At 42.5% G+C, this 26066-nt stretch overlaps 3 protein-coding genes across 17 annotated transcripts in view; 1 reads left to right on the top strand and 2 right to left on the bottom strand.

Annotated features, from left to right (window-relative positions):
• The window catches only part of LOC125704417 (NACHT, LRR and PYD domains-containing protein 5-like), a 97228-nt gene that overhangs the window by 16890 nt on the left and 54272 nt on the right, over window positions 1-26066 (bottom strand). The gene's annotated exons all lie outside the window — the stretch shown is intronic.
• Window positions 1-26066, bottom strand: part of LOC125704420 (protein NLRC3-like) — a 91869-nt gene that overhangs the window by 16468 nt on the left and 49335 nt on the right. The window lies entirely within an intron of this gene.
• LOC125704423 (uncharacterized) overlaps window positions 1-26066 on the top strand; it is a 43283-nt gene that overhangs the window by 7872 nt on the left and 9345 nt on the right. For 7 of the 10 annotated variants that reach the window (XR_007381124.1, XR_007381123.1, XR_007381127.1 and 4 more), the window contains exons 2-13: window positions 5371-5718; window positions 6647-6748; window positions 7015-7095; window positions 7533-7628; window positions 8747-8836; window positions 10864-10935; window positions 17058-17168; window positions 17443-17529; window positions 19213-19314; window positions 19740-19817; window positions 20493-20576; window positions 25719-25805. Coding sequence is in view for 5 of the 10 variants with exons in the window: in XM_048969961.1 (XP_048825918.1) it covers window positions 5371-5718; window positions 6647-6748; window positions 7015-7095; window positions 7533-7628; window positions 8747-8836; window positions 10864-10935; window positions 17058-17168; window positions 17443-17529; window positions 19213-19314; window positions 19740-19817; window positions 20493-20576; window positions 25719-25805 (1338 nt within the window). In the remaining 5 variants the exon portion in view is untranslated. Of the gene's footprint in view, window positions 1-4241; window positions 4384-5370; window positions 5719-6646; window positions 6749-7014; window positions 7096-7532; window positions 7629-8746; window positions 8837-10863; window positions 10936-17057; window positions 17169-17442; window positions 17530-19212; window positions 19315-19739; window positions 19818-20492; window positions 20577-21650; window positions 23027-25718; window positions 25806-26066 lie in introns of those variants that run through there. The other 3 variants (XM_048969965.1, XM_048969966.1, XM_048969962.1) reach the window with 3 other exon arrangements.

The following is a 26066-nucleotide window of genomic DNA, read 5'->3' as shown; positions in this document are numbered from 1 at the left end:
ATGACAGTTCAAATAGCTAAATACAAACCTTTGAAATAAAAAAAAAAACGCTCAATCTCAGTACAAATGCATCAACTCTACTGACACTCATAAATGTGAAACTCGCGACTTTTTTCTTGATCCTCTTTGAGCTCTAACTGCTCGGTTTCCTGCTCTGTCACGGGATCCTGCAAAATATTCTGAGATGCTGAGCTCTGCTTCCTTTTTGTTCATGCTAACCGTCAGTCTGTTCCTCTTCCGTCCATCATCAAACATGAAAAGCACGGTACGCGTAAGGTGCAGTCAAACTTATGTTCATATATGTTCCTATTCTGTTCCAGCATATTGTGACAAAAAGCTCTATTACAAACACACACACACACACGGACCTGTACTCATATCTTTTGTGGCAACCATCCATTAATTTCAGTGGGCAAAACCAAAATACAAAAAGAATGACTTGAACCCGTACCCAGACCTAACCTTAACTATAAGTAACCCAACAAAATACAAGCCTCTTGGAATTTTTAGTTTTTTGATTGCAGAATTTTATAAAGTTGAGGTTATCCAAATGGAGACCGGTTTCAAGATAAATAAAATATCAAAATAACAGGTTTTTGTGCCCCACAACATAAGGTATACCTAGATGCCCCCCCCCCCCCCCCACACACACACACACACACAGACACACACAGACACACAGGGGTTGGACAATGAAACTGAAACACTGGTCACACGTGCAGTGTATATATAGTGTTTGAGGTTTCACACCTATATATGCACGGCCTGGTGGCCCATCTTCACTGACTGCACATTCTATCAGTAAGAGCAGAGTGTGAAGGTTGAATTAGCAGACCAATAGCACAGCTGGACATAAAACACTGCAGTCCACACAAAGGGAGACAGAGTTCAAAAGAGGACAAATTGTTTATGCGTCTCTCAATGGCAAATCTTTGACCAGGACAGCAAATCTTTGTGGTGCATTGAGAGCCAAGGTATCCAGGGTAATGTCAGCATACCACCACAAAGGATGAACCATGTCCAACAGGGGGAGCAAGAGGAATGGTTATCAGCTATCTTATGGTTATCAGATGTTCTTCAACTTTTGCTTTGATTCTGCGCCTTTTACTTCTTGAGCTCCAATAGCAATGTGCCATTTTTCCCTCAGAAATACAACAAAATATCCACAGAATTCAAAAGTTCTTAAATCAATATAAATTTTATTTTCAGCAAAATAACTAAAGCAGGGTCACACTAGGTATCTGCTATATAAAATGTCAAAAAATAAGAACAATGTTGGATCTGACCGATCTTGAGTGTCTGTTCATCCAGTCATTGCTGATCATAGGGCCTTCATTGCAGGTGAATTCAACAAGTGTAAAATTAAATGCAGAAGTAAGAAAGTCTGTTAAAGCAGATTGCATGATCGTCAGGCAAAAAAAAAAGGAAATGGGGTTTATTTTTTCGCCATTCCAACGTATAAGAAAAGAGAAGGGCAGCAGGTGGAAGACAATGCTTATATTCACCAATTTTATAATCAGTCTGATTATGCACAACAGACCAATAAAAATCATAGTAGTACTGATCAGAACTGAATAAATGTGGATCAGCCCATCTCTACAGCTCTCATTTATTTCTGCCTCTGGCTTTTATAATTATAATGAATGACTAAAGACCAGTAGCACTCACTCCAATCATCGCAAAGTGTTTTGAGCAACATCCAGAGCAACATCCCAGACACTCGGGACCCCCTGCAGTATGCCTACCAACCCAGCAGGTCGACATCAGACGCCATCGCTGCTGCCCTTCACTATTCCCTCTCCCACCTGGAAAACAAAGACTCCTACTTCAGGATGCTCTTTGTTGATTACAGCTCGCCTTCGGCACGGTCACCTACAATTGACCACACTCGGCCTGCACCCCACCCTCTGTGACTGACTCCTGGACTTTTTGACTAGCAGACCTCAGTCTGTCAGGATCGGTAACAGGACTTCAGCCAGCATCACCGCAAACACTGGCATCCCACAGGGTTGTGTCCTCAGCCCCATCCTCTACACCCTGTTCACCCACAACTGTGTCGCCCCCCACAAAGACAACATCATCCTGAAGTTTGCGGATGACACCGCAGTGAACGATCGCATCACTGGCCTACGGGATGAAGCGGCCTACAGGAGAGAGGTGACCGGTCTGGTGTCATGGTGTGAGGACAACAACCTCACCCGCAACACAGACAAGACAAAGGAGATGAGAGTGGACATGAGGAAGAGGAAGAGGCCTCATCAGCCACTGTTCATCTGGGAGCTTGAAGTGGAGATGGTGAGCAGCTTTAAGAACCTGGGCGCCCACATCAGTGAGGACCTCAGCTGGACACTGAACACCACACAGCTGGTGAAGAAGGTTCAACAGTGGCTGTACTTCCTGAGGAGGCTGAGGAAGTTTGGTATGTTAAGCAAGATCCTCAGCAACTTCTACAGCTGCATTGTGGAGAGCACACTGACCAACTGCATTCTGGAGAGCACACTGACCAGCTGCATCGTGGAGAGCACACTGACCAGCTGCACTGTGGAGAGCACACTGACCAGCTGCATTGTGGAGAGCACACTGACCAGCTGCACTGTGGAGAGCACACTGACCAGCTGCACTGTGGAGAGCACACTGACCAGCTGCACTGTGGAGAGCACACTGACCAACTGCATCACCACGTGGTACGGCAGCACTACAGCTATGGACTGCAAACGCCTGCAGAGAATAGTGAAGACTGCTGAGAAGATCATCAGGACTCTGCTGCCCTCTTTGCAGAGCAGCTACCACCGCGGAGTCCAGAGGAGAGCTGCCTCCATCCTCAAAGACCCCACACACCCCCAACACAGACTGTTCACACTTCTGCCCTCAGGACGGAGGCACAGAAGTGTGAGATCTAGAACCTCCTGACTTAACAGCTCCTTCTTCCCCACTGCCATCAGACTCCTTAACAGCCGACAGGAGTATGAATAATGGACATCATACTACCATACCATACTACCTCATACTGTAATTTTTTGCACATTAAGCTCTTTTGCACATTACACTTTATTTATTTTTCATTTTCTTTTTTCTATTATATTGTATCTCAGCATTTTTTGTGTGGACAGCAAAGTAAGAATTTCATTGCACAGAGAAATGCACTTTCTACTGTACATATGACAATAAATGCTTTGAATCTTGAATTTTGTCAAATTTAGTAATGTTTTGACCTATGATTTGTATTTGTGCATGTATGTATCACTTAAATCACTCAATGTAATTATATTAAATCTTTTAACTTCCAGAATAGCTAAATTACCCCATCACAACTTTCTTTGAATATGCTTCAAAAAGCATTTTATCCATCAGAAAGCATATTCTAGCCATGCACTGGTATGTTTACTAAAAATAATGTGGAATATCAAAAACTATTACACGTGTATTGAAAGTTTCATGTTGTAAAATGTAAATCACTAAACCTTACACAGACAGTATATATACCTGAGAAGTCAGCTGTACAGTAGTCCCCCGTATCTGCGGTTTACCTCGGTCCGAGAAAAATGTTAAACGTGTTTTTTTCCTTATTCCTCTGTCCTTTGAGGGGTATAAAATGTATGATTTTCATAGCTCTGTCATCCCTCAATACATGATATTTTTCATGGCTCTATCATCTCTCGCTAAAACATCAGAATCTGCTTACCACTTACATCAAAACAAAAACCTTCTGCTCACCTTTCCATCTCGCACCTGCTTTCCTTGCTTGCCTGCTAAACCTTGTATTTTCACAATTTTTGAGGAAACCTGGCAAATGTAACGTGTTATCCGGAAAATCAAAATGTTTCTTATATTTATTTATAATTTCAATGTGAGTCTACTTTAATAATAATAAATATCTAGGCTTATTTTTCGCAGTTGAGGAACCTCTTTGTGTAACTGTGATGATACATGTGTTCAAGTGAATCTGAATAATTTATCCGTTAAATTTTACTGCAGTGTATCATACCATTATAGTTATGGAAGTGTATCATTATTGAATAAGTAAATCGATTAAAATAGTGCATAGTGTATTAAATTCGTTGAAGGGAACGCCGATCGGAATACCACAATAAAAATTGTTTTTGCTTAACAAATTTTGATTAATATGAATGCAAGCTAGAAGCATCTACCTTAAGCATATATTCATTATGTGTTGACAGAAAATGGAATTTTAAATCAATTTGTTTGTATTTTAATTCCTGATTATTCTCTTATCATTGAAGTGTCGGCTACGTGCCTGACTATCCTTTGCTGTGTCCGTTTGCCTGTGATCGTTATTGGCTACCAGGCAGAATCAGAACAGCAGCCTGCTGTCACGTGCAGAACCCATTTGTGACCCAAACAATCCCAGTTACAAAAGCCCAGGTCAGTTTGGAAAATGCTAATATAAACAAAAAGGAGTGATTTGCAAATTCCATATTCACCCTGTAAAATATTAAAAACGCTACAGCACATTATTTGATGTTTTACCATATAAATGTCATTGTTTTATCTGAATGTGCAGTCATGTAAAATCTGATGACTGCAACACACTCCAACAAAGTTGGGACAGTGGAGTGTCACCACTGTGTAGCATCACCACTTCTTTTCATGTCACTTATTAAGCGTTTGGGCACTGAAGACACCAGCTTAGGAAGCAGAATTATTCACCACTCATCCATTATGCCGGTCTTCAGCTGTGGAATTATATGGGGCTTTTAATTATTGTATTTTGCACTTCTTATAATCAGCTACTCTCAGTTGCTGACAGGTCAGGACTGCAGGCAGTCCAGTCTCATACCTACAGTCTGCTTACACAGCCATGCTCTGGTAATCCTGGCAGATCATGGGTTGGCGTTGTCCTGCAGGGTGCATCTGAAAAAGGATCTGGATGGCATTATATGTGGCTCCAAAATCTGTAGATATCTTTGTGCTTAAATGGTGCCGTCACAGATCAGCAAATTCCCGCTGCCATGGGCACAGACCCACCTCATACCATAACAGATGCTGGCTTTGGACCTGACGCTGATAACATTTTGGTCCTTGGCTTTTTCAAAAGTTGACCACAAAACACAATCCACTGTGCTAGTATCCATCTCAGATGAGGCCAATATGTGTTTCACCTGATATGACCCATATGGGCCCAACCCAGGTAACCCACACGGACCTGTCAGTATGTGACCCAGATGTATAACCCTATAGGCTCCCATACTGAATACCCAGTATGGCATTCCTAATGGCAAAATTTGAAAAAGTCATAAATGATAAGATGGAAACGCCTCAAACTATCTGAATGTCATTTCTAATCTGGTGGGGAAAAAAAACGAAATGTCGGGTTGCCAGGTTGTATGAATCCTCCTGTTCTTGTTCCAGAGCGGCTGGTGGTGACGGGTGCAGATGAGCCTGTCTCTGCACATGCTGGAGAGGATGTGACTCTCAGCTGCTCTGTGGACACCCATGTTAATGTGGCAGAGCTTCAGGTGGAATGGAGAAAGACAGACGGTGACATCATCGTGCTTCAGTATGCTGATGGAGAGAACAAACCAGAGTCACAGGATGAGAAATACTCTGGAAGAGCTGAATTCTTCACTGAGGAAACTTCCAAAGGAAACTTCTCAATGAAACTGAGGAAAGTCAGGCTGGAAGACAAAGGAGAGTTCATGTGTGAAGTCCACTCAGATACTGATTCTAATAGTACAACAGCCAGGATAACAGCACTGGGTGAGTCACCAGGTCACCTACACAAGGTGTCACATTGGGCAAAGCAGGCTGACTCATGTTTATACTTACAGGTGAAGATCCACCTGTATGTCCTACATGTTAAACTCCTTTAGCTGTTAAACACTTTTATTGTATTGTCCTTCTTTTAACTGCTACAGCGCCTTTTAAAAAAAAATGTTCAAAGCTAATTGTAAACATCTTATTTAGACTGTTTTAACCCTTTGTAACATTGCATAATTATTTATGAAGTTTTTCCCTCTTTGATAGTTCAGTCTGTTTAATATCCATATACTCTCAGCATGAATACAGCCCTAGTTACTGCCATGATGTTAAAAGTCAGCTTAACATAACACTGGGTGTCACTAGAATGACTGGTTTGAATCTCCATCTCCACATAGTTTTGTGTGATAAAATCACATGTTCGTTCCCCTGAGGGTCAGTGGTTCTGCTGTAGAATGATCTTCATACACATCCCATAGTCAAACTGGGTTTAGTCAGTTTTATATACAAAATGAATGAATGTGTAATTGCTTCAGGCTTCCACTTTAGAGCAATTTTCAGCTCTAGATAAGATGTTTTATTGGTGTCATGACCTGCTCGTTCATCCTCCTGTGTGCCACGCCCCCTCATTAACCATGTGGAATCCTGATTGTCATCAGCATTTCCCCAGTCCCTTATCTTGGATCCCTGTTTCCCCACTCTGATTCCTCACTTCCTGCTCGTTCGACCGGTCATTACAATTAGAGTATTGCGGTATAATCAGTGGTTTTATTTTTACTTAATAATAATGTAAGTCAGTGAACAATTAGGATTCATGCACATATAATACATTTGTGCGTAATTGTTGGGTCAGAGATGCTGATTATAGTCAAATATATAAAGCTTGTTTGGAAAAGTAAATTCTTGAACATATTTCTTATTTTTTTAGGTTATTCACCCCTCCATTGGCTGATTCTGGGCCTGTGCATCACTGTCTCACCTGCAGTCCTACTTACTGGTGCTTTATCTGTCAGGTATTATATAAAGAAAAGTAAGTAATTTTGAAACATTCAGTTCTAATCTAACTTTTGTAGCACAGGTCAAACGAAGAGTGAATCAGTCATTGCATGTTTGAAGCCACTTATCCTGTAGAGGGCATCTCAGCAGACATGGGGCATCAGGCAAGACTGTATCTACATGGGTGTCTGTCCATTGCAGAACTTAACTGTGATGTAATTAACATGCTTTGATCCTGAGCCTCTGGTAACATATGTGTGAATATGAAGTATTTCATAAAGTTTTATCACTGAACCCCAGCAAACCAAAACAATGAACCTGTCACGGGAGACGGCAACGATCGCGAGCAGAGAGCGGCGATCGTGCGGAAGGAGCAGGCAGGTAAGCGGGATACGGGAAAACGGGGGTTTATTCTCAGGAATCGGGGCAAGGGACATCAGACAAAGACTGACATCAGGTAACATCAATGACAGACAAGGCAAACAGGTAAGACCAGGACTTAAATAAGACAGGACCAAGCAAAGTAAATGGACAAAGCTGGAGACGATCAGGGAAGCACACGTGGGTAATCAGGGGGCGTGGCACACACGAGGAGCGGACGGAGCGGGCGTCACAGAACCAAAGCTGATGTCCTTATTAAAATTACACTAAAATAATTAAGGAGTCTGTTGAGCCTGACAGTCTGTACTGGTCGTCTGTAGGTGAGCATGCAGCAGAATGACCATCTGAGGATGGATGTAGGTCATTAAACTTTATATGAATGGTTTTATAAAGCTAAAGGGCAGGTGGTTACATTTGGTCCTACTTTCTGTCTATAGGTGAAGGCAGACAGGCTCTGTTGAGTCACTGGTCACTTGTCGCAGTTCCATCAGTCATGGTTTCCTCAGCCTTCCTCCTGTGGGGTGTAACTGATGGTGAGCCCATTAAATATGGTTTATACATACTTCTATTTAGATTTATTTAAAGAATGCTTTTATAAGCAGATTGATCTTAATTATTTCTGTCATGTGAGTTTTACAATTTAAAAATGTTTTTCGGACAACAGAGCAGCAGTAGTAAATTAAATGGGTGGATGCAGTTTAGTTGGCTAAAGATCCAGGAAAGATCAAGAATTTCACTAGTAAACGTTTGTATGTGTGAATAACAATGAATTATCGATACTAGTTAATAGGGTAACAAAATAAAACCAGATTTACCTGGGGTACACTGATGGAGTTAATATAACTGTGAAGAGTTGCTTTCATTGGTTATTTGTTTTGATTTGTCTTTAAGACTGATAAACATCTTTAAATAATTTGATCATTTAATGTAACTGCTTAACTATTGCTATGTATCCACCAAAGGATAATTTATGTTGCCAGTGTAAATATTTTGTTTGAGTTTGTGCAGTTATGGTTTATGTAGAGTGAGTATCTGCATTTCTTAATTACCTGAAAGCATAAATAGAGCAATAAACACACTTAATCATCCATCCATCCATTTTCCAAACCGCTTATCCTACTGGGTTGCGGGGGGTCCGGAGCCTATCCCGGAAGCAATGGGCATGAGGCAGGGAACAACCCAGGATAGGGGGGCAGCCCATTGCAGGGCACACTCACACACCATTTACTCACACATGCACTCCTACGGGCAATTTAGCATGTCCAATTAGCATGTTTTTGGACTGTGGGGAGAAACCGGAGTACCCGGAGGAAACCTCACGACGACATGGGGAGAACATGCAAACTCCACACACATGTAACCCAGGCGGAGACTCGAACCCGGGACCCAGAGGTGTGAGGCAACAGTGCTAACCACTGCACCACCACACTTAATCAAATAAACATAATATTCAAAACAGCAGAGGAACCGCCTCCTGGTGGCTAATTATAGAATTTCACATGGAAGCAGTCAGTCATGTCACCATTAATGCACTGGGAAGTTCAGCAAAACAAGACCAAGTAGTGACAGGAAGACTGGGATCCGATCTGCAAGACATCAAAACACTGCCAATGTTCCCTGAGTGTTATCTTGTGTTACTGGTGTTTCTCAGGTTCCACAGAAGAGGCTGTTACCTGTACTGTCATCACTCTGCTGAATATCCTGATGTTGTTTAATATGGATGCAAAACAATTATATCCAGGTATGTTTAGTTATTCTGATATGCTTCATTCTGTTTCTAATATACACTGTGAAAAGAAGGTGATAGTTTGAAAAAAATATTAAATATAATTGAGCTATTAGCTGTTATAATACATTAACATATAGTACATTTTTTCATTAGGTGTCTTCATATGATTGTTGGTTCTCCTGCAGCCCAGTTGTTCTTGGTAGCAGCTTCTAACAGTTCACTGTTCAAGCTCTTAGAAATGTATGTTTTTGACAGTATGATAATATCAAGGGTCCATGTTGTGACTTTTCAGACCTTTGAAACACAACATTTGGATTAAAGTTTTTGCAAGATACAGATCAAGAAACAAGAAACAATCATTTATGTTTAAAGGAATCTGTGTAGCGGGAGATCAGTAAATTAGGAGAAACCAGATGGAGAGAGAAGCGCAGGGTGAGCAAATCCTCAATGTGCACAGAGTTACAGACACAAAGTGAGAGAGAAGCGCAGGGTGAGCAAATCCTCAATGTGCACAGAGTTACAGACACAAAGTGAGAGAGAAGCACAGGGCGAGCAAATCCTCAATGTGCACAGAGCTACAGACACAAAGTGAGAGAGAAGCGCAGGGTGAGCAAATCCTCAGTGTGCACAGAGTTACAGACACAAAGTGAGAGAGAAGCGCAGGGTGAGCAAATCCTCAATGTGCACAGAGCTACAGACACAAAGTGAGAGAGAAGCACAGGGCGAGCAAATCCTCAGTGTGCACAGAGTTACAGACACAAAGTGAGAGAGAAGCACAGGGTGAGCAAATCCTCAATGTGCACAGACTTACACAGAGACAAAGTGAGAGAGAAGCGCAGGGTGAGCAAATCCTCAATGTGCACAGAGTTACAGACACAAAGTGAGAGAGAAGCACAGGGTGAGCAAATCCTCAATGTGCACAGAGTTACAGACACAAAGTGAGAGAAAAGCGCAGGGTGAGCAAATCCTCAATGTGCACAGAGTTACAGACACAAAGTGAGAGAGAAGCACAGGGTGAGCAAATCCTCAATGTGCACAGAGTTACAGACACAAAGTGAGAGAGAAGCGCAGGGTGAGCGAATCCTCAATGTGCACAGAGTTACAGACACAAAGTGAGAGAGAAGCGCAGGGTGAGCGAATCCTCAATGTGCACAGTGTTACAGACACAAAGTGAGAGAGAAGCGCAGGGCGAGCGAATCCTCAATGTGCACAGAGTTACAGACACAAAGTGAGAGAGAAGCACAGGGTGAGCAAATCCTCAATGTGCACAGAGTTACAGACACAAAGTGAGAGAGAAGCGCAGGGTGAGCGAATCCTCAATGTGCACGGAGTTACATACACAAAGTGAGAGAGAAGCGCAGAGTGAGCGAATCATCAATGTGCACGGAGTTACAGACACAAAGTGAGAGAGAAGCACAGGGTGAGCAAATCCTCAATGTGCACAGAGTTACAGACACAAAGTGAGAGAGAAGCACAGGGTGAGCAAATCCTCAATGTGCACAGAGTTACAGACACAAAGTGAGAGAGAAGCACAGGGTGAGCAAATCCTCAATGTGCACAGAGTTACAGACACAAAGTGAGAGAGAAGCGCAGGGTGAGCAAATCCTCAATGTGCACAGAGTTACAGACACAAAGTGAGAGAGAAGCGCAGGGTGAGCGAATCCTCAATGTGCACAGAGTTACAGACACAAAGTGAGAGAGAAGCGCAGGGTGAGCGAATCCTCAATGTGCACAGAGTTACAGACACAAAGTGAGAGAGAAGCGCAGGCTGAGCAAATCCTCAATGTGCACAGAGTTACAGACACAAAGTGAGAGAGAACAGAGGAGCCAGGCAGCTCCTTTTAAACCATCCGCACCTCCTCAGCTGTGATAATTCGCATAATGAAACATCTGCTGGCCACCACTGTCCTTATACTGTCACTGCAAGGCCGGGGGGGGGGGGGACATCTAAACATCTAAATGTTTCCCAATAATTAGGTGTCACTGGCATGACCTGTGATGCCGCTGATGTGTTTTAGGATAAATAACTATTTTTACAGGTCTGACATGGAGAATTAGCTTCCTGATTCAGATATTAGGAAGCATCATCATCATCACAGCTGTTTGCACAGGTGAGTTTAAATATCATTGATGTATAGGAAACATCAGCAGTAAATCAGGGGAAAGCAGCAGTTTCTGGTAAAACATTAAACACACTGTTAGGGCTGCAAGCTTTGAGGAATTTGTTTGAGTGAGATTTGGAGTGAGGTGGAGTTTGGGGGGGCATGAGGTGAAAAGGTAAAATGGTACGGAGCTACATCTGTATTTGTATTTACCGACATTACACATCACTTTGCCTTTGAACGCTGGTCCTTTGTACATTAAGTGCTTGTGTGATTAAGCACATTTCAGTGTATAAGTGTCAGTTAGCGCCCCCTTGTGTTTGGTCGCTGCACTTTTTGCTGCTGTAATGACCCTCATTGGTGGCTCCCCCTAGTGACCATCAGGATTAATGTCGCCCACTTTGACTGTCATAATGCATGACGAGGTGCCATCTAGGTTCAGACTGTTTCCTGTTTTAGTTTTATTGACACCAGTGAGTGTAAAGATGCACTCAGCACCTGCATCGGCGTGCGGTCGGGTGAGAGCAGGTTTGGCGCTTGCTGGTGATCTGGGGAAGCTGCTCGTTCCAGTGGCATATAAAAACTGGGCGGGGCATAAGTACAGCTTACCAGACCATGGTAAACAGCTTAACAGACCATGGTAAACAACTTACCACACCATGGTAAACAACTTACCACTTCTAACACTGACAGGGGACTAAACACAATGCTGTATTCTACCATAATGAGAAAAGCATTGCAGCACATCAGAAATAGGCACTGGGTGTCTGTCAGAGCACTGCACAGATCTGCTCACTGCCAGTGAGGACAAAATGTGCTGAGTTTGTTACTGTCACTCGGCCACAAGCATGCAGTGAGGAAATGGCTGCTTTTTTTTTCAATAGACTCTTTCTACAGACCCGTCATAGATAGAAAAACAAAATAATTAATAATGTTAATTAAAAGTAGGTTCTGCGGCCGAGCAGAGTGTAGAATACTTAGGTAATTATTCCTTTGAGTTTTCCCATCTTTGACACGCCTATGGAAAGAGCCCATTGATAGCATTAGCTAGCTAGCTCTGCCATAACCACCAGGACTGGAACTATTCCTTTGCTAAACTTAGTTACCTGCTGTATTTTGTTAGCTGACGTTACTTTGTTAGATCTTTGCTTGTTGCACCACTTTCCTCTTCATCTCCGAACTGTATCCTGCGTCTTTGGAGTAACGAGGTCTGTGCTGAAGACGCCCAGCAACAGCGACGTGTGGGCAGCCCTTGTCACATGCTAACACACACAGCGCTCTAAACCAGCATAACCGGCATTTCAGGGAGGTTAATGTATCTGATGGACAGAATTGTGAGATTAAGGGAGATTGGACCCGATTGCGGGAGTCTCACGGTCAGTGTGAGAGAGCTGGCAGCCCTGCACTGTGGTGCATCTTTGAAGATGCCAAACACACGTCAGTGTTTTAGCATGTATGGCTCATTTTTCATTTCATTACTGTCTAGATGATTTTCTCACTCTCAGGGCTACAGGTTTTAAAATACCTTTAAATCAGAGCTTTATTCACACCTGAATCGCATATAAAAGCTACAATTATAAAAAGTGAAGGAACAACAGCTATTAAAACACATACATCAGTGGTAGAGCACAAACTAGCATGATCCACAGCTCTGCAGGACTGGAGTTTCCGACCCCTGAAACAGAACCAAATAAAAGTGATGGAGGGAAGGAGGCTGAAGTGAGGGAGGAAATTGCCTTTATTTAGGCTGAGTGGCATTTGTTCCTGCTTATGGTCACTCTGTAGCTGTGTGGCTGTATGATTTGGGGCCTGCATTAGGATAGTGTCCCTCCAGCAGCCTTGCTGCCTTTATTTTGGCTGAGGGGCATTTGTTCCTGCTTATGGTCACTCTGTAGCTGTGTGGAAGTATGATTTGGGGCCTGCATTAGGATAGTGTCCCTCCAGCAGCCTTACTGCCTTTATTTTGGCTGAGTTGCATTTGTTCCTGCTTATGTTCGCTCTGTAGCTGTGTGGAAGTATGATTTGGCGCCTGAATTAGGATAGTGTCCCTCCAGCAGCCTTGCTGCCTTTATTTTGGCTGAGGGGCATTTGTTCCTGCTTATGATCACTCTGTAGCTGTGTGGAAGTATGATTTGGGGCCTGCATTAGGATAGTGTCCCTCCAGCAGCCTTACTGCCTTTATTTTGGCTGAGTTGCATTTGTTCCTGCTTATGTTCGCTCTGTAGCTGTGTGGAAGTATGATTTGGTGCCTGAATTAGGATAGTGTCCCTCCAGCAGCCTTGCTGCCTCTATTTTGGCTGAGTGGCATTTGTTCCTGCTCATGGTCACTCTGTAGCTGTGTGGCTGTATGATTTGGGGCCTGCATTAGGATAGTGTCCCTCCAGCCGCCTTGCTGCCTTTATTTTGGCTGAGGGGCATTTGTTCCTGCTTATGGTCACTCTGTAGCTGTGTGGAAGTATGATTTGGGGCCTGCATTAGGATAGTGTCCCTCCAGCAGCCTTACTGCCTTTATTTTGGCTGAGTTGCATTTGTTCCTGCTTATGTTCGCTCTGTAGCTGTGTGGAAGTATGATTTGGGGCCTGAATTAGGATAGTGTCCCTCCAGCAGCCTTGCTGCCTTTATTTTGGCTGAGGGGCATTTGTTCCTGCTTATGGTCACTCTGTAGCTGTGTGGAAGTATGATTTGGGGCCTGCATTAGGATTGTGTCCCTCCAGCAGCCTTGCTGCCTCTATTTTGGCTGAGTGGCATTTGTTCCTGCTTATGGTCACTCTGTAGCTGTGTGGCTGTATGATTTGGGGCCTGCATTAGGATAGTGTCCCTCCAGCCGCCTTGCTGCCTTTATTTTGGCTGAGGGGCATTTGTTCCTGCTTATGGTCACTCTGTAGCTGTGTGGAAGTATGATTTGGGGCCTGTATTAGGATTGTGTCCCTCCAGCAGCCTTGCTGCCTCTATTTTGGCTGAGTGGCATTTGTTCCTGCTTATGGTCACTCTGTAGCTCTGTGGAAGTATGATTTGGGGCCTGTATTAGGATAGTGTCCCTCCAGCAGCCTTGCTGCCTTTATTTTTGCTGAGTGGCATTTGTTCCTGCTTATTTTCACTCTGTAGCTGTGTGGCTGTATGATTTGGGTCTGCATTAGGATAGTGTCCCTCCAGCAGCCTTGCTGCCTTTATTTTGGCTGAGTGGCATTTGTTCCTGCTTATGGTCACTCTGTAGCTGTGTGGCTGTATGATTTGGGGCCTGCATTAGGATAGTGTCCCTCCAGCAGCCTTGCTGCCTTTATTTTGGCTGAGGGGCATTTGTTCCTGCTTATGTTTGCTCTGTAGCTGTGTGGAAGTATGATTTGGGGCCTGAATTAGGATAGTGTCCCTCCAGCAGCCTTGCTGCCTTTATTTTGGCTGAGGGGCATTTGTTCCTGCTTATGTTCGCTCTGTAGCTGTGTGGAAGTATGATTTGGGGCCTGAATTAGGATAGTGTCCCTCCAGCAGCCTTGCTGCCTTTATTTTGGCTGAGTGGCATTTGTTCCTGCTTATGTTCGCTCTGTAGCTGTGTGGAAGTATGATTTGGGGCCTGAATTAGGATAGTGTCCCTCCAGCCGCCTTGCTGCCTTTATTTTGGCTGTGGGGCATTTGTTCCTGCTTATGTTCGCTCTGTAGCTGTGTGGAAGTATGATTTGGGGCCTGAATTAGGATAGTGTCCCTCCAGCAGCCTTGCTGCCTTTATTTTGGCTGAGGGGCATTTGTTCCTGCTTATGGTCACTCTGTAGCTGTGTGGAAGTATGATTTGGGGCCTGTATTAGGATTGTGTCCCTCCAGCAGCCTTGCTGCCTCTATTTTGGCTGAGTGGCATTTGTTCCTGCTTATGGTCACTCTGTAGCTGTGTGGCTGTATGATTTGGGGCCTGAATTAGGATAGTGTCCCTCCAGCAGCCTTGCTGCCTTTATTTTGGCTGAGGGGCATTTGTTCCTGCTTATGGTCAATCTGTAGCTGTGTGTTACTATGATTTGGGGCCTGCATTAGGATAGTGTCCCTCCAGTAGCCTTGCTGCCTCTATTTTGGCTGAGTGGCATTTGTTCCTGCTTATGGTCACTCTGTAGCTGTGTGGCTGTTTGATTTGGGGCCTGCATTAGGATAGTGTCCCTCCAGCAGCCTTGCTGCCTTTATTTTGGCTGAGGGGCATTTGTTCCTGCTTATGGTCACTCTGTAGCTGTGTGGAAGTATGATTTGGGGCCTGCATTAGGATAGTGTCCCTCCAGCAGCCTTACTGCCTTTATTTTGGCTGAGTGGCATTTGTTCCTGCTTATGGTCACTCTGTAGCTGTGTGGAAGTATGATTTGGGGCTTGAATTATGATAGTGTCCCTCCAGCAGCCTTGCTGCCTTTATTTTGGCTGAGGGGCATTTGTTCCTGCGTATGGTCACTCTGTAGCTGTGTGGAAGTATGATTTGGGGCCTGCATTAGGATAGTGTCCCTCCAGCAGCCTTACTGCCTTTATTTTGGCTGAGTGGCATTTGTTCCTGCTTATGGTCACTCTGTAGCTGTGTGGAAGTATGATTTGGGGCTTGAATTATGATAGTGTCCCTCCAGCAGCCTTGCTGGCTTTATTTTGGCTGAGTGGCATTTGTTCCTGCTTATGGTCACTCTGTTGCTATGTGGAAGTATGATTTGGGGCCTGCATTAGGATGGTGTCCCTCCAGCAGCCTTGCTGCCTTTATTTTGGCTGAGTGGCATTTGTTCCTGCTTATGGTCATTCTATAGCTGTGTGGAAGTATGATTTGGGGCCTGTATTAGGATAGTGTCCCTCCAGCAGCCTTGCTGCCTCTATTTTGGCTGAGTGGCATTTGTTCCTGCTTATGGTCACTCTGTAGCTGTGTGGCTGTATGATTTGGGGCCTGCATTAGGATAGTGTCCCTCCAGCCGCCTTGCTGCCTTTATTTTGGATGAGGGGCATTTGTTCCGTCTTATGGTCACTCTGTAGCTGTGTGGAAGTATGATTTGGGGCCTGCATTAGGATAGTGTCCCTCCAGCAGCCTTACTGCCTTTATTTTGGCTGAGTTGCATTTGTTCCTGCTTATGTTCGCTCTGTAGCTGTGTAGAAGTATGATTTGGGGCCTGTATTTGGATTGTGTCCCTCCAGCAGCCTTGCTGCCTCTATTTTGGCTGAGTGGCATTTGTTCCTGCTTATGGTCACTCTGTAGCTGTGTGGCAGTATGATTTGGGGCCTGCATTAGGATAGTGTCCCTCCAGCAGCCTTGCTGTCTTTATTTTGGCTGAGTGGCATTTGTTCCTGCTTATGGTCACTCTGTTGCTGTGTGGAAGTATGATTTGGGGCCTGCATTAGGATAGTGTCCCTCCAGCAGCCTTGCTGCCTTTATTTTGGCTGAGTGGCATTTGTTCCTGCTTATGGTCATTCTATAGCTGTGTGGAAGTATGATTTGGGGCCTGTATTAGGATTGTGTCCCTCCAGTAGCCTTGCTGCCTCTATTTTGGCTGAGTGGCATTTGTTCCTGCTTATGGTCACTCTGTAGCTCTGTGGAAGTATGATTTGGGGCCTGTATTAGGATTGTGTCCCTCCTGCAGCCTTGCTGCCTCTATTTTGGCTGAGTGGCATTTGTTCCTGCTTATGGTCATTCTGTAGCTGTGTGGAAGAATGATTTGGGGCCTGCATTAGGATAGTGTCCCTCCAGCAGCCTTACTGCCTTTATTTTGGCTGAGTTGCATTTGTTCCTGCTTATGTTCGCTCTGTAGCTGTGTGGAAGTATGATTTGGGGCCTGAATTAGGATAGTGTCCCTCCAGCAGCCTTGCTGCCTTTATTTTGGCTGAGTGGCATTTGTTCCTGCTTATGGTCACTCTGTAAGCTGTGTGGAAGTATGATTTGGGGCCTGCATTAGGATAGTGTCCCTCCAGCAGCCTTACTGCCTTTATTTTGGCTGAGTTGCATTTGTTCCTGCTTATGTTCGCTCTGTAGCTGTGTGGAAGTATGATTTGGGGCCTGCATTAGGATAGTGTCCCTCCAGCTACCTTGCTGCCTTTTCATAACCCATTTTAAACAGGAGCACTGAGCCCTTCTGTTTATGTTCTGTGTGTCTGACATAAATCCCATAATGACTGATGCTGCTCTTACCTCATTTCAGGTTCTGTCGTTGGGTGGACAAAAAATTCTGCAACCCCAGCTGGGAAAGTAATACTAGGAATCTTTATAGGTGAATTTGTACTTATGATGATCTTTTTGGCTTCTATGCAGCGTAAGTATATTCACGAGTCTAAAACAATTTTTGTGATTAGGATTTCAGGAATATTTGACCATAATTAGCTATAGAAGCATTACTTTTTATTTTATAGAGGCTGAAAATAACCTTGATTTCATGTGTATTAAATAAAATTGATTTCATATGTATTAAATCTTTAACATGTACATTATAGGATGTTTAATATATTACAGGATGTTTGACCCTTGTTTCTTGTGATGTTCCTGACATGAACATTTTGCTGACTGACCCTGTTCTTACCTCATTTCAGTTATATTGTATTGGTTTAAAATTCGGACACTGAAGAAAACACTATGGGCCCCGTCTGTATTTCTGATAATCTTTTTTTTATTTGCAGGTAAGTATGTTTCCAGGTATATAAATGTAAAATTTTCTTTTGCAATTTTTAGACCAGGATTATATTATAAGAGGTATTCCTTTTCTGCATAGTAATGTGTTAAACACAAAGCTTGAATCATAACATTTTGCTTTACATGAATTAAAACACAATCAGTAATTATGTACAGTATATGGACAAAAGTACTGGGACACCTGGCCATTACACCTACAGGAACATTTGTGACCCATCACCATGAAATGAATGGGTGCAGTTCTTCCAGTGTGACTTAAGACTCATTTCATGGTGACGGGTCACATTTATCGCATCCCATTCTAAATCCATAGGCATCAGTATGGAGTTGGTCCCCCCTTTGCAGATATAACAGCTGCCACTCTTCTGGGAAGGTTTTCCATAAGATTTAGGAGTGTGTCTGTGGGACTTTTTGAGCATTTGTGAGGTCAGGCGCTGATTTTGCACGTGAAGGTCTGGCTCACAGTCTCCTTTCTAGTTAATCTCAAAGGTGTTTTGCAGGGTTGAGGTTAGGGCTCTGTGTGGGCCAGTCAAGTTCTTCTACACCAAACTCACCCAACCATATATTTATGGACCTTGCTTTGTGCACTGGGGCAGAGTCATGCAGGAACAGAAAAGGGCTTTCCTTCCCCTAAACTCTTCCCACAAATTTGGAAACATAGAATTGTCCAAAATGTCTTGGTATGCTGAAGTCTTAAGAGTTTCCTTCACTGGGTCTAAGGAGCCCAAACCCTGAAAAACTGCCCCATACCATTATCCCTTATCCACCAAACTTTACAGTTGGCACAGTGCAGTCAGGCAGGTAATGTTCTCCTGTCATCTGCCAAACCCAGACTCATCCATCAGACTGCCAGACAGAGAAGCGTGATTCGTCACTCCACAGAACATGTTTACACTTCTCTGGAGTCCAGGAGCAGCGTGCTTTACTCCGTGCCATGTGACACTTGACATTGCATTTGGTGATGTGAGGTTTGCAGCCGCTCAGTCATGGAAGCCCATTCCCTGAAGCTCCCAGCACAGCAGTCTTGTGCTGGAGTTAATGCCAGAGGAAGTTTGGAACTCTGCAGTCACTGAGTCAACAGAACGTTGGCGACTTTTACACACTATGTGCCTCAGCACTCGGCAGCCCTGCTCTGTTACTTGGTCTGCAACTTTGTGGCTGACTTTCTTTTGCTGCTTTAAGCTTCCACTTTGCAGTAATACCACTTACAGCTGACTGTGGAATATCTAGCAGGGAAGAAATTTCACAAACCTTTTGCAAAGGTGGGATCCTATCACATTACCACACTTAAATTCACTGAGCTCTTCAGAACGACCCATTCTCTCATAAATGTTTGCACACCTGACTGCATGGCTAGGTGCTTGATTTTATACACCCGTGGCAATGGGTTTCAATGAAACACCTGAATTCAGTAATTAAGAGGTGTGTCCCAGTAATTTTGTCCATATAGTGTATATATTATGGTGTATGCATGTCCCAGTGAAACATCGTTATATTTGTATAAGCAAGGTTAGTCTGCTTCATAACCTGTGATTTTAGTGCCTCAGTGTCCAACATGGGATTCAAACCCAGAACCCCCAGGTGACAGGGCTGTGCTTCTTTAATCACAGGATCGCCGAGTGTGTCTGTCATGAATTTTATAATGACTTCGTATTCTTACCCCATTTCAGTTGGTGTTGTTGTGTTTCTTGCCATATTTTTCTCTGGAAGAGCAGACATTGGACCGTTTTTAACTGTCTTCATAATTCCGGTGATTTTGTTCTTTATCTCATGTAAGTATATTAACATATCTTTTTAATGTACTTTTTAGTTTATTTTAGTTTATTTACTTTGGCCATTGATGTATCATAAATAGTGGATGAGAACTGAACATAGAGCTGTTTCATTACATACTGTATGTAATTAAATGCCAAATGGTGTGAAGCTTGACCATTTTTTAAAGATATGTTCTTCATTACTAATGTATAAATATTATGGGATGTTTTATATCATGTCTCAGCCAAACACCATTAACACAACACATTTTAATCTGCCTCTTAACCTGGGATGTTCTTTCAGTACAACAATGGGATTCAAACCCAGAACCACCAGGTGACAGTGCTTTGCAGGGTTTTAAGCACAGGGCCACTCAGCACATCTTTGTTCTTATGTCTTTCACACAAATTTCATGGCTAATGATGTTTGTACTTCATTTCAGTGTTTGGACCTGGGATTTTTCTGATTTGTTTCCTAAGGTCGGGAGCTGGATTTTATAAATTATTTACTTTATTCCGCAGTAAGTATATTCTCTAGGTAATACTCACATCTGTTTAGTGTTCACATCCCTGTGATTTCGGGAATCCTGCACCAGAATTAGTTATAGAGTTATTTCTTCTTTACCATGTACTAAATTAAACAAAGATATGAGCCCTAATCGTTTTCCTGAGATCCCATAATCTTCTGCCAGGTTATCCAATGGGCCCCTCGCAGGAAGCACAGGCAGGGGTGTCCCAGTCCATCCCAGGGATTTTCATAACATTCTATTGGTTTTTCTTTGGAATGACATTTTATCCTAGTGAATCCTGTGGATGATACCATTCCCCTTTAAAACACATCATGTATAAAGAAACAAGAAATTAAATCCTTTAAATATATTAGGTAAATATAAATATATTTTGTTTAATGACTTGAATGCTTAGCACAACCCCCCCTCCAAAAAAATAATTTGGGACTCCATTCCAAATCCAGACCTTGTTTTCATTTGTTCCAGGTGGTTTGTTTGCTAATTACTGATTACTGAGCTCACAGAATAAGATCAAATTTAAATTAACCCATTGAGATGGCAAGATGTTTTTACTGAAGTGAGTCGGGGCCAACGAACAGATTTTTTTTAGACCTCAGTCATTAAATTCTGATTTACAAGCTCAGGAACACTGTGCTGTGTCTAAGTTGGTCTGTTTTACACTTACAGGTCTAAACATGATGTTGTATATTCATATCATCCTGACTCTTTATATCCAGCTTATTACCTGGATGCAAGGCATCTTTTTACTGGGTAAGTTTTCCTTTAATTAAATGCAGGTTGTGTGATACCTCCAGTAAATATATTTAATTTGTTCTCTAAATTCTCACTATTATGCAAAACTTTACCCCTTGGGCAGTGGAACCACACCAAACATAAATGGGAGGTGGGATATATGTAAACTTTTATTCATAAACCACCAGAATACATAATATACCAGACACTGTATGGAAAAAGCATTTAAATGACTGTGTTTTTCCCCTGGAGTTTATGTATGTTACACTTGCAGAGGACGGGGACTGATCCCTGATTGGTCCAGACCCTTTATATCTGACTTCTGTGTGGGTCCTGGACAGCAGGGGGGTGGATGGATAATAATTGCCTGTATTCATAGTAGAATAGGGTGTCTGACAGTGTTTCCCTTATTGTTACTAGTCCCCATACTGTACTGTAATGCTGTGTCGTCCCCACTCCTCTTGTAGTGATTTCCGGCTGTGGGCAGAGGAGCTTCCAAACCGTACTGTAATGCTGTGTTCCCATACCAGAGATATTACCTGGTACAATGGGCAGAGCTCCAACTCTGACGTCATAAGCGGGATAGTGCATCTCTCTTATTCTGGTTGGTCGAGGGGTTATCTCCGTATATCATACATGCTTATGCCACGTGTTGCCGATAGGGGGCCATATGGTTTGGGAGATAAGGGTTGCCATTAAACTTTAATAGAATAAAAATACATTACATGTGTTTGTGTTATTTTTAATTACGTTTTTAAGGAATAATAAAACATATAGCAGGATGAATGCAAGCTAGTGCATTAACGTCCAGCGGGGGTCCGTCCAGCTGTGGCCACGGGTTGTTAGGATTAGGCACAAGCTCCACGGCGTATTTTAAAAGAAAAAAGCACCAAAATGTTGTGAAGAAGAAAAACTTTTGCATTTTTAAAAAAAAATAAGTTTAAGCAAACACAAGCGAAACCAATTAACAAACCAATTGACCTCTCTAGCGACTTGTTTTCAAAAAAGCGACTAGTGACAAATCTAGCGACTTTTCTAACGTTATTGGAGACTGACGTGAAGCACGTATCGTTCTCTCTTCTCCCCGAGCAGCGTGTGCTGCCGCTGGCTCCCCTCCCGTCCCAAAGCGCTCACAGGCCGCCAGTCCTCACGCAGCAGCCCCACCTAGCTGCAGTCAGAACAGGAGATGTTTACCCCTCCGCGTCTAGACTACAAATGAACCGCGCATGTGCGAAGCCGCCCCTGGCTGATCCTGCCCTGGTTGTCAAAAATAAGTAACTCCGCCAGAGTAATCAAGACATAACTTATAAACTCAAAACACTTTATATTGAAAGATGGATTGGTAATTGTTTTATTTTAATCAATTATTGAATGAAGATCGGGGCGGCATGGTGGTGCAGTGGTTAGCACTGTTGCCTCACACCTCTGGGAGCCGGGTTCAAGTCTCCTCCTGGGTCACATGTGTGTGGAGTTTGCATGTTCTCCCCATGTCCTCCTGCGGTTTTCTGCGGGTACTCCGGTTTCCCCCCACAGTCTAAAAACATGCTGAGGCTAATTGGAGTTGCTAACTTGCCCATTGGTGTGAATGTGTGCGTGAATGGTGTGTGAGTGTGCCCTGCGATGGGCTGGCCTCCCATCCTGGGTTGTTCCCTGCCTCATTCCCATTGCTTCTGGGATAGGCTCTGGACTCCCTGTGACCCAGTAGGACAAGCGGTTTGGAAGATGGATGGATGGATGGATGGATGGATGAATGAAGATCGTCTGTTGTTTACATATGAGAGGTTTTTGTCCGAGTATATTCCTGTTTCTACTAAAGAATATTGTATGGTTTTTGACGCTATACATAGTGGGGCAGTTCTGCTATCATCAGCTGTAAAGGGCAGAAACTGCACTCTTCCTCATCTAGTTCCTGAGCATTTGTTTATAGGCAACATGTGTCCTCTTCTGAGCAAAGAAGTCACCAACAAACGCATTAGAAATATAATTCAGAGGAATATTGTCTCTAAGCCAGCTGCAGTATTTTACTGGAATAATCTGTTCGATGACATAGATTGGGAATCTACTTGGATGTTACCTAGGACTTTCATTATTTCGAATAAGATGCGGGAGGTAACTTTAAAGATTCTTCACCATTGTCATCCAGTGAATTGTAAGATTGCCAAATTTAAAACAGATATAAATGTGTCCTGTTCTTTTGGATGTAATGCTTTTGAAACTATTATTTATTTTGGGATTTTAGATACAGTAAGATATTCTAGTCAGACCTCAATAATTACATAAACACAGTCTTTGTTGTTTTAGTTCTCTCCTACCATTTATATTGTCACAGTGAACTATATCCTAAGATGTGCTTGTAAAATGTTTGTATATGGTATAGCATTAGTAAAAATAATTTTAAAAAAAACTCCGCCAGAGTGGAATTGTGTGTGTGTGTGTGTGTGTGTGTGTGTGTGTGTGTGTATATATATATATATATATATATGGAAAAAAAAGAAACAGAATAAAGTTCATTTCTAGTTCTAAACATATTCATGGTGTTTTTTAACCACTTTTTGTATCTCCCACGACATTATTTCCCTCTCCTACAACATCCATTGAAATTACATGTACTATATGCAAATGAGGCGATGGCATCATTAACGACTTTTGGGACAGGCAATAGAGACTTTCCTTGTTGAGGAGTTGGCAACAGTGGCCTGTGCAGAGACGCGGGAAAAAGGGAAAACAAACAGGCATGGCGAGCACCAGTGGAGGAGCTGAGAGACAAAGGTTCGAAGAAGAACCGGCTTCATTCAAATCTCCGGTGTGGGATCATTTCGGTTTCGCTGTTGAATGCGACGATGAGGGAGTGAAAACAGTTAACAGAAATGTCACTTTCTGCAAACGTTGCTTGAAAAATGTTCCATACTCAAAAGAATTTTTGGGAGAAAAAACATTGTTTACGCACAAAATATGTACCTAAACAATGACCCAAAGACCAAGGTGTGGACCATACCGTGGGATACCTGTACCGCTGTACCCCTAGTTCATACCCTTTGTAGTAGGAGGAGTGTAAGAACATCAGATAAGAGGGTGATGACAACAGATGCAACCTGCATGCTTGTAAAACAATTTAACAAACATATCTGCAATATGCAGTTATTTTACCAGGGTTGCCAATTCTCACGCATCTGGAGTGACACTCATGCTTTCAGACTTTTACATTCATGCAAAAAATCTTGCAGCAAATCTATATTATTCCATTATAAACCTAAAATTAGCTACATCAAAAGTTTTGCGGCAGTTTGCAAACCCTACAGACCTTTTACAAGATAACAAAACTCTTACATACCTGTGAATGCGACTTTTCTTGAATTGAAAATCTCACACACAGCTGACCAGAGATGGCAACCTGGTTTTATGCTTGAAACAACTAGCAGCACAATGATTTGCAGTCTTTGTAAAAGCAGGTGGAGGTAGTGTTTAGTGAGCTGTGCACACTCACTATAGCTGGTGATGCAGGAGGGGCTGCTATCGCAATAAAGTGTAAGTGACACTGTTGCCAGTGGGAGAAAATTTGTGGGGCATTTTAAGCATTCAGCATTTGCATATGAAATTGAACTGCAAATTACGGTGGCCCTCAAAGCTCAGAGCACGTCAACATGTAACACAACGCAAAAGCATCAAGACAAAAAATTAAGCAAATTTTTAAATGTGGTTTAATTTGTGATTGAATATATACAGTATTTCATGCTGAAATTGCAGTTCCTTTGCTTTTCAAAACCAGAGAGTTTTTGCACCTTTGCATAAAGTTGCACTTTGAACTTCATTTTGAATGTTTCTTTAGATGCTCAGCTTTTGCATTAAGTTGCACTTAGAATTTTAGGATGAACGTTTCAATGGTGCCGACCAGTTAAATGCTGCTAAATGTTATAAAGTTTAAATTAAAAACGCAATGTTGCTGAATTGAATCACGTTTTTTTGCAATGTTTTTATTTCTTGTTAGGAGTATAATGTTTGTTTCATGATTTTATAATAATATTTTTATAATTGAGTGTTAAGGTATGCAAAATGCATCCTGATATTTATTTACAAGGTATATTTTTTCTGTTTTGTTGTTTAAAATAAGAGACAGAGAGTGTTTTGGATTTGTATCGGTATCGGCAGATATCCAAATTCACAATTTTGGTATCAGTCTCTTAAGCGTGCAAATGTTTCTACGATATGTGGAATTTATAACCACAGCCGGAAATCACTGCAATGCATTGTGGTTTATGCAAGGTTTTATAAATTTAACTTTTACTTTACATACGAAGGGTGAGTTTTCATACAAAGATTATGCCTCCTGCAAGAATTTAGGAACATTCTTTTTAAATGAGGCCCTATGTTCCTGGGGGGTATTCCACAAAGCAGGATTTCCCAGTTAGCTGGATATCTTAATCCAAATGTGAAAACTGTCCAATAGGAAGGGAGGTGAGTGACATCCCCATTGGACAATCCTTACACTTGCCTTACATTAGTCCTTCTTTGTGGAATCTCCCCCCTGAACTTAAATGAGAAAGTGTGACAGCAAGGAGCAGGTCTAATGGCTGGATCTCCTGGGAGTTTTATCGTACTGAAATTTCAATCTTTCTTCTTTAACAGAAGTTGTCGCATATGAGTGTTACTGCTGCATACATTGGTGCTGCTGAATTGCAGCCTGTTGTCAGCATATGCCACAGGGGTCTAGAGCCAGTCCCAGAAACAATGGCAGGGAATAACCCAAGACGATATGCCAAAGGGACTCATGTTATTGGACTGTGGGGGGAGGGGAACCGGAGGACACAGAAAACACCACAAACACATAACCGAACTCTGGTCTTTGTCAATACAGATTTCAGCTTGTTGCAAAGCCTTCCCCTCTCCTGAGCTTTATTAATGTTGTCATCAGCGATTAGTCAACATGGACTCAACTTTAGTTACATAAATCTCGACTTTAAAAGACCTTAAGTCATGCAGCCCCTGGTACATGGTGCTTTGATAAAGAGAGCATAAGGAGAGATAATGTGTGGGGTGTAAAACAGCTTTAAACATGTGAAACGCAGACATTAACCAAGTTTATATTCATAGCTATAACTAAATGTGTGAATGTGGAATCAGGGTGGGGATTAATGTACAGTAACGTTTGCTTTCTGATTTCAGGATATTTCATCCCGATTATAGTCTTTCCTTTGGTAATATGTACGTGCTTTATTGCCAAGATATTTTTGGAGTCATTCAGACATTTCTGTAAGTATTTGGTATTGACCTGCAATAATGCAACAATTCTGCACAAACACTGAAAAATATCAGAATTCAGTGTAACTCATTATATTCCCCTCAGTCTGGTGCTTATCTGCTTATTTGTCTATAACTGGCTTTCAGTGCAGATGTATTATATCTTATTAATCATATAATTTCATCAGTTTTGTTTCTCACGTGTTTTTATGAATGTTTAGTTGTTCTTTTAGGATGCAGTCTAAGTAACAGTAACATTAGTGCATCATTTCT

The sequence above is a fragment of the Brienomyrus brachyistius genome, chromosome 12, assembly GCF_023856365.1.
Source record: "Brienomyrus brachyistius isolate T26 chromosome 12, BBRACH_0.4, whole genome shotgun sequence".
Classification (NCBI taxonomy): Eukaryota; Metazoa; Chordata; class Actinopteri; order Osteoglossiformes; family Mormyridae; genus Brienomyrus; species Brienomyrus brachyistius.
Note: the sequence above shows the minus strand (reverse complement) of the source record. Positions and strands in the feature narration are given on the sequence as shown.